General features: G+C 44.7%; 1 protein-coding gene across 1 annotated transcript in view; it reads left to right on the top strand.

The window, feature by feature from the left end:
• Kdm2a (lysine (K)-specific demethylase 2A) overlaps window positions 1-8967 on the top strand; it is a 115769-nt gene that overhangs the window by 92021 nt on the left and 14781 nt on the right. The window contains exons 11-14 of the mRNA XM_013020886.1: window positions 282-408; window positions 4749-5143; window positions 6852-6935; window positions 8347-8691. Coding sequence (XP_012876340.1) covers window positions 282-408; window positions 4749-5143; window positions 6852-6935; window positions 8347-8691 — 951 coding nt within the window. The remainder of the gene's footprint in view (window positions 1-281; window positions 409-4748; window positions 5144-6851; window positions 6936-8346; window positions 8692-8967) is intronic.

The raw sequence follows: 8967 nt of genomic DNA, 5'->3' as shown, positions 1-8967 counted from the left end.
CTCTACCACTTGAGCCACAGTGCCACTTCTGGCTTTTTCTTTTTGCTTATGTGGTGCTGAGGAATCGAACCCAGGGCCTCATGCATGCAAGGCAAGCAGCACTCTGCCACTGAGCCACCTTCTCAGCCCCTCATCTCTATCTTGGGCCTAAAAAAAGAGTAAAGGAGAAGAAAAGAACAGTGAATGAGAACTTAAGATCCTGAGTTGAAGCCTCAATACTGACACAAAAGGAAAATAATACAATTTTTCCTTGTTTCTTTCATTGTACTATTCCTGTGCAGGTTCCAAATAAATTCCGCTATCCATTCTACTATGAGATGTGTTGGTACGTGTTGGAGCGCTATGTATACTGCATAACCAACCGCTCCCACCTAACTAAGGAATTTCAGAAAGAATCCCTCAGTATGGGTAAGTGTTCTGACTACATGCACTTTCAAGAAACCCTTATCCAAGCCAGGCGCTGGTGGCTCATGCCTATATTCCTAGCTACTGAGGAGGCTGAGATCACAGTTCAAAGCCAGTCTGGGCAGGAAAGTCCATGAGACTCTTATCTCCAATAAACCACCAGAAAACCGGAAGTGGTGCTGTGGCTCAAGTGGTAGAGCACTCACCTTGAGTGATCCTGAAGAGCTGAGGGACAGCGCCCAGGCCCAAAGTTCAAGTCCCACGTCCAACTTAAAAAAAACTTATCCAGGAATATTTAGGAGGTTGCTGCTTAGTAGTTATGTTTTGGGGTTTTACTTATCTACTTGAAGTACCAGTTTTATTCATTAGAATTGAATACTAGATACCCATCCAGGTATGATTACCAGGCTAAATGTGAAGTACTGTAGATCTGATCTTTATCTGGGTTGCTAGTACCTAGCTCCTCAAGAAAGCTAATAATTTTTTTGGAAGGCTTCCTGAGGCCTACACCTATAATCCTAACTACTCGGGGCTGAGATCTGAGAACCCCAGTTCAAAGCCAGCCTGGGCTAGAAAGTCCGTGAGACTCTGATCTCCAACTAACTACCAAAAAGCTAGAACTAGAGCTGTGGTTTAAGTGGTAGAGAGTTAGCATTGAGCAAAAAAGCTCAGGGACAGCGTCCATGCCCTGAGTTTAAGCATTAGGACTGGTACAAAAATAAAAGCCAGAAATAGAGTTGTATGTAGCTCAAGTGGTGATACAACACGTGCCAGCCTTAAACAAAAGAGCTCAGAGTTCAAGCCCCAGTACCGGTACATAGAAAGATGAAGGGAAGGGAAAATAAGAAAGCTAATAACCTCCTAATATGTTTTATTACATAAAAAATAGTCCTTGACACAATAAAAACTGAAAATGTGCCATCAAATTAACTTAACTCTCCCTGGTACTGTACTACAAAGTTTACATACATCAAATTCTCATCTATAAATCTCATTATGAGGTGTAGGTATAATTATCCTCAATTTACCAATGGCAACATTAAGATTCAAGGAGATTAAAAACTTGTCTGTACTGGGTACTAGCAGCTCACACCTGCAATTCTAGCTACTCAAGAGGCTGAGATCTGAGGGTCATGGTTCAAAGCCAGCCCAGGCAGGAATGTCTTTGAGACGCTTATCTCAGTTAACCACTAAAAGGCTAGAAGTAGAGCTCTGTCTCTGCCAGGCCTTGGGCAGAAAAGCTCCGGGGACAATGTGTAGGCCCTGAGTTCAAGCTCCAGGGCAAGCACACCAAAAAAGTCATTTTCTGACTTGCTAGGAATTTTATTGTTGTTGTATTATGTGTGTTGCTATTTCCAAGCATTGTACAAAACTACCTTTTTTTCCCCCCAATCCTGGGGCTTGAACTCAGAACCTGGGCACTGTTCCTGAACTTGTTTTGTTCAAGGCTAACACTGTACCACTTGAGCCACAGTGCTACTCCCAGCCTTTTCTGTTAATGTGGTGCTGAGGAATCAATCCCAGGGCATCATGCATGCTAGGCCCGTACTCTTCCACTAAGCCACACTCCCAGCCCCCAAACTACTTTTTTTTTTTTTTTGTAGGTTGTGGGGCGTAAACTCTGAGCCTGGGTGCTGTCCCTCAGCAATTCAGCTCAAGGCTAGCGCTCTACCACCTGAGCCACAGCACCACTTCCGGTTTTCTGGTGGTTTATTGGAGATAAGAGTCTCATGGACTTTCCTGCCCAAGCTGGCTTTGAATCATGATCCTCAGCTCTCAGCCTCCTGAGTAGCTAGGATGACAGGCGAAGCCACCTGCACCTGGCTTCAAACTACTTTTTAAAAGTATATGAACTTTATAGTCTACTCCTTTAGAATATATAAAATCATAATTCTCAATTTAAGCTTAAACGTATAATCAGGATAGCTATACTTCTATAAGTAACTTATTTCTAATAGGCAGTTCAAAGACTCTCTTTTAACCTAACCTACATTTTAAAAATGAATTGAAGCCAGGTGCTGCTTAGTCACACCTAAAATCCTAATTACTTGTTTAGGTGAAATCTAAAATATCAATGTCTGGAGCCTGCTGGGGCTGACAAACCCAGTTTATCTCTAGTTAACCAGCGAAAAGCTGGAAGTGACAGTGTTACTCAAGAAGTAGAGCACCAATTGTAAGGGGAAAAAACTGAACAAGAGCTTGAAGCCTAAAATTCAAGCCTTCCTATCACCACCACCACCACAAACACTGTCAGTTAAGCCAGTTGTACCTAGAAAAATCAAGAATTCAGGGCCAGCTAGACCAATGATTCACACCTGTAATCCTAGTTACTCAGGAGGCTGATATTTGAAGATCGCAGTTCTTTTTTGTTTTTTGTTGTTGTTGTTTTTCTTTTTTTTTTGGTCCCTCATGGGGCCTGAACTCTGGGCCTGGGTGCTGTCCCTCAGCTCTTTAGTTCAAGGCTAGTGCTCTACCACTTGAGCCACAGCGCCACTTCCCGCTTTTTCTGCTTATGTGGTGCTGAGGAATACAACCCAGGGCCTTATGCATGTGAGGTAAGCACTCTTACCACTGAGCCATCTTCCCAGCCCCAAGGATCGCAGTTCTAAGTCACCCTGGGCAAGAAGATCTGTGAGGGCTGGGAAGGTGGCTCAGTGGTAGAGCGCTTGCCTTGCATGCCTGAGGCCCTGGGTTCGATTCCCCAATACCACATAAACAAAAAGAAAAAAGCCGGAAGTGGTGCTGTAGCTCAAGGTGATAGAGTGCTAGCCTTGAGCTGAAGAGCTAAGGGACAGCGCCCAGGCCCAGAGTTCAGGCCCTACGACCGGACCCAAAAACAAAGAAAATGAACAGGATCCTATTTCTATTATTGTATGCATACATATTTCTATGTGTGTGTATGTATGTGTGTATGTGTGTACCTGTGTGTATGTGTATGCACTGGTCCTGGCGCTTGAACACAGGGACAAAGCACTGTCCCTCAGCATTTTTGCTCAAGGCTACCACTTGAGTTGCAGCTCTACTTTTGGCTTTTTTGATAGTTATTTGGAGATACAGGATTCATGTACTTTCTGCCTGGGCTGGCTTTGAACTATAATCCTTAGATCTCAGCCTCCTGAGTAGCTAGAATTACAGACATGAGCTACTAGCAAACAGTTTATTATTATATTTCTACTAAGAACCATGCTTGAGTTTCTATAATTGATAAATGGATTAAAATAAGGAGAATTTTTGTTTTGCTTTTCCAGTACTAGAGCTTGAACCTGGACTCACACTTGCTTGGCTTGCCTTCTTGGCTGGCAGTTTACCACCTCCACCATACCATGTGTATGTGGGGTGAAGGGGTTGTGCATGAGCATGTGTATGCACGTGTGTGTGCACTAGCTACTACCAATGCTGGGACTTGAACTCAGGGCTCCTTGCTCTTAGTTTTGGGGTGATTTTGTTTGTTTAAAGGCCAGCACTGTACCACTTGTGTCATAACTCCACTTCCAGCCTTTTGCTGGTGCTGGTTGCTCATACCTGTAATCCTAGCTACTCAGAAGGCCAAGATCTGAGGATCATGGTTCAAAGCCAGCCCAGGCAGGAATGTCCTTGAGACTCTTATCTCCAGTTAACCACCAGAAAACTGGAAGTGGCACTGTGGCTCACAAGGTAAAGTGCTAGCCTTGAGCTGAAGAGCTGAGGGACAGCACCTAGGCCCAGAGCTCAAGACGAACAACAACAATCTCATGAACTATTCTGCTGGTGTTGGCTTTGAACCATGATCCTGAGCTCTTAACCTCCTGATTAGGATTATAGACATGAGCCACCCACTGCCCAGTCAGCCCAGTTTTTGCTGGTTATTTTAGAGACAGTGTCGGATTTTTCTGTCCTTACTGGCTTCAGAGTGATCCTCTGGATCTCAGCGTCTTGAGTAGCTAGGATTATAGGTATGAGCCACCTATACCTGGCAGGAGAGACTGTGTTTTAGTATGTCAGCCTTGTCATTTGTATCCTCGAGGCTATTCTTTTGTTTTTTTGTTTTGTTTTGTTTGTCGGTTGTGGGGCTTGAACTCTGGGCCTAGACGCTATCCCTCAGCTCTTCAGTTCAAGGCTAGCGCTCTACCACTTGAGCCACAGCACTACTTCTGGTTTCCTGGTAGTTAATTGGAGATGAGTCTTATGGACTTTCCTGCCCAGGTTGGTTTTGAACGGTGATCCTCAGATCTCAGCCTCCTGAGTAGCTAGGATTACAGGCGTTAGCCATACATCCGGCCCTACAAGGCTATTATTATACTCCTTGTTTCTCTTATCACATAGCCAACTGGCATGCTCTTACTGCCTTTGTTTTACATTGGTAGATTTGGAGTTAAATGGATTGGAATCTGGAAATGGGGATGAGGAAGGAATGGACCGAGAATCCAGACGCTTGAACAGTAGGCGCTCTGTTCTCACTAGCCCTGTACCAAATGGAATCAACCTGGATTATGATGGACTAGGCAAAACCTGCCGAAGTCTTCCAAGTCTGAAGAAACCTTTGTCTGGAGACTCTTCCTCTGACTCAGGTCGGGGCTCCCACAATGGCCAAGTGTGGGATCACCAGTGTAGTCCCCGAAAGGACAGGCAAGTGCATCTGACCCATTTTGAGCTTGAAGGCCTTCGCTGCCTTGTAGATAAGTTGGAGTCTCTTCCATTGCACAAGAAGTGTGTCCCCACAGGAATAGAAGATGAAGATGCTCTCATTGCTGATGTGAAGGTAAGCTACTATTGACTTGGCTAGGGTAGTCGATTTCTGGATTTGGAGGGAGAATAGTCTTTGGTTTAACTACAGAGAAGTTAATTTGTGTATGTGCTTGCTAATGCTCAGTATTTTTATTCTTAGAGTAACATATGAAAATACTAAAATTTGTGTCTCTAATGAGGACTTAAGTTTTTTGTTTATTTGGTTTGGTTTTTTGGGGTTTTTTTTTTGCCAGTCCTGGACCTTGAACTCAGGGCCTGGGCACTGTCCCTAAGGTTCTTCTGCTCAAGACTATTACTCTACCACTTGAGCCACAGCGCCACTTCCAGCTTTTTCTGTTTATGTGGTACTGAGGGCTTCATGCATGCTAGGCAAGCACTCTACCGCTAAGCCACATTCCCAACCCAGGACTTAAGTTCTTTTGAAAAATAAAAAATAAGGCCAGGCTGCTGGTGGCTCACACCTGTAACCCTAGCTACTCAGGAGACTGAGATTTGAGGATCGCGATTCAAAGTCAGCCTCGGCAGGAACGTCCGTGAGACTCTTATGTCCAATTAACCACCAGAAAACTGTAAGTGGCCCTGTGCTCAAGTGGTAGAGCGTTTACCTTGAGCTGAAAAGCTCAGGGACAGCACCTAGGCTCAGAGTTCAAGTCCATGATAAAAATAAAAAATAGCCAGGCTACAGTGGCTCACGCCTGTAATCCTAGCTACTCAAGAGGCTGAGATCTGAGGACTGTAGCTCAAAGCCAGCCTGGGCAGGAAAGTCCGTGAAACTCTTTTATCTCCAGTTTACCACCAGAAAACCAGAAGTGGTGCTGTAGCTCAAGTGGTAGAGCGAATTGCTGAGGGACAGCACTCAGGCCCAGAGTTCAAGGCCCACAACTGACCAAAAAAGAAAAAGTTGTACAAAAACCCCCCCCCCCCCCGAGAGCATTGGAAGATCTAAAAATGTTATTTTTTGTTGTTGTTGTCGTTTTGGGTCCGGTCGTGGGGCCTGAACTCTGGGCCTGAGCGCTGTCCCTCAGCTCTTCAGCTCAAGGCTAGCGCTCTACCACTTGAGCCACAGCGCCACTTCTGGCTTTTTTCTTTTTGCTTATGTGGTGCTGAGGAATCGAACCCAGGGCCTCCTGCATGCAAGGCAAGCGTCCATGAGACTCTTATCTCCAGTTAACCACCAGAAAACCAAAATGGCACTGTGGCTCAAGTGTAGAGGCTAGTCTTGAACTGAAGAGCTCAGGGACAGCGGCGAGGCCTAGAGTTCAAGCCCCATGACCAACAAAACAAAAAAATAAAACACCATCAGCTGGGTGCCAGTGGCCTAGCTACTCAGGGGTCTGAGATCTGAGGATCATGGTTCAAAGCCAGCCCAGGCAAGAAAGTCCCTGAGAGTCTCATTTCCAGTTAATCACAGAAAAGGTCGGAAGTGATGCTCAAGTGGTACAGTGCCAGCCTTGAGCAAAAGGAACACCCAGGATGGGTGGACAGATAAAAATTGAAATCTTGGGCTGGGAATGTAGTGAGTGCTTGCCAAGCATGCATGAAGCCCTGGGTTCGATCTTTGATTTACTTGCTTTGTAATGAATCTATGGAGGAAATTGCAGATATGCCAGCCTGGTGTTCCCCTTGGTACTTGAGGGGATTGGGGTTGAGTCTGGATGTTGTTGAGAGGAATAGACTCTTTCACTGTCCTGCTTTTTCTTTCTCTTCTGTCCTACCCATAGATTTTGCTGGAGGAGCTTGCCAACAGTGACCCCAAGTTAGCCCTGACTGGAGTTCCTATAGTACAGTGGCCAAAAAGGGATAAGGTAAGAAATTCTTCTGCTTGATCTCCAGACTGTTTTGCCAGCTTATCATTACCATTCCCAGAACAAAAGGACAACTAGAGTACAAACTAACAGAAGATCATTACTCAGTTCCGTCCTGTCTCTTAAGTCAGAGCAACTGGCTATCTTTGGAGGTGACTTTCTTAACAGGACTATCACACTGGGAGGCAGACCTCCCTCCAAGTTCAGATGCCAAGTTGTGAATTGGCCGATCTAGTGAATCAGTTATCTTCACAGATAGGATTTACAACTCCTTACAATAAATATATAGTAGAGAGACCAGAGTGTTTTGTTGTCACCTTCTTCTTAAGATTCCACTTAATTGAGACTTTCCTGTGTGGAACTGAGAAGAGAAGAACTGTTTTCAGCTACTAAATTGTTGGTTATGAATTTTCTTGCCTACTTAGTTTATGTCATCTATACTATTTTACCATATTTTTCCATGTTGTCCTGATTGGTGCACTCAGTGGTACTTTTCTGAGTCTAACCATGCTTTTGGTAGATAAATTAGTCTTCTCTTTAATTTTAGTTTCCTAGTTGAAACTTGCAAAGCCATCTAATTCCAGGAGTGTTTTGAGGCAGAATGGAGTTGAATGATGTCTTTTAAAGAACCTCCTCCCCCTTCCCAGGTGTAGGAGTCCCACTTGGCCACGTGGGACTGCCTCAAAACAAGTCAGTCATTTTTGGCTGTTGAGTATTTTGTGTCAGAAAGTGTTAAGAAATGGTGGGAAATTAAAGAAGCAGAAGATATGGTCCTTGTCCTTGAAAAGGTCACTAGCAAGGTAAATACAAGTACTACATTATAATAAATATATCTGAGAGGTGTATTCTACATTAAAATGTTATTGGATATTTGCTGTATACCATCCAGGTCCTGTGCCGCAATTTGGAGTGATAAAGAAATGAAGAGACCAGTTTCACTGTCCAGTACTTTAGGAGTAGATTCTAAATAGCCAGTATAAGGAAATATTGGAGCACCAGCTCCTGGACTCTAACTTCAGTATCTGACATTACCCCCAGCAAGCTTCAGGGAGGGTCAGATCTTACAACTCTATAAAATGAAAAGGATATGGCAGACGTAGGTATGCCCATAGGCTAGGACAAGGACTGGCATATTTTTCTATGAAGGTTGCCTTGGTAAATATTCTAGGTTTGGGCTCTATACAGCCACAACTTCTCAGATCTACCATAGCATGGAAAGCAGCCTTAGACAATACATAAACAAATGAGCATGGCCATGTTCCAATAAAATTTATTTATGAATACAAGTAGTGATTTGCTCACAGGCCAGAGTTTGCTGAATCCTGGGCTAGGTGCACTACCATGTAATCTTCTATGCTCTCCAGTCTTAAAGCAACCTGATATGGTTGACCTCACTGCTTTCTTTTTCCAGCTTAAATTCCCCACTAGGCCAAAGGTGCGGGTTCCTACCATCCCCATCACTAAACCTCACACCATGAAGCCAGCTCCACGGTTAACACCTGTGAGACCTGCAGCTGCCTCTCCCATTGTGTCAGGAGCCAGGCGGAGAAGAGTGCGCTGTCGGAAATGCAAAGCCTGTGTGCAGGGGGAATGTGGGGTTTGCCACTACTGCAGGGACATGAAGAAGTTTGGGGGGCCTGGACGCATGAAGCAGTCCTGTGTCCTTCGACAGTGCTTAGCAGTAAGTAATATTCTGGGTAAAGACTTGCGGGGAGGGGGTGCCCTAGTACTGGGGGACTGGAATACAGTTGGGAGAGTACAATTGCAGAGTTAAGAAGGAGTTATGCTTTGGCTTTCTTCATTTTGTCCCCCTCTTTCTAAGTTCAGAAAGGTACCTTGTAGCGAAAATAATTAGCATTTTGGGCTTCCTCACCTAATTTTCAAACAAAAACCAGCATTTAAAGGGAAAGTCACTGCCTTCTGTACCCTCTTTTTTTTTTTTTTTGTCGGTCGTGGGGCTTGAACTCTGGGCCTGGGCGCTGTCCCTCAGCTCTTCAGCTCAAGGCGAGTGCTCTACCACTTGAGCTACAGC

Source organism: Dipodomys ordii, unplaced genomic scaffold, assembly GCF_000151885.1.
Source record: "Dipodomys ordii isolate 6190 unplaced genomic scaffold, Dord_2.0 Scaffold54, whole genome shotgun sequence".
Classification (NCBI taxonomy): Eukaryota; Metazoa; Chordata; class Mammalia; order Rodentia; family Heteromyidae; genus Dipodomys; species Dipodomys ordii.
The sequence above is the reverse complement of the archived record's forward strand: the minus strand, read 5'-3'. Positions and strand labels throughout refer to the sequence as shown.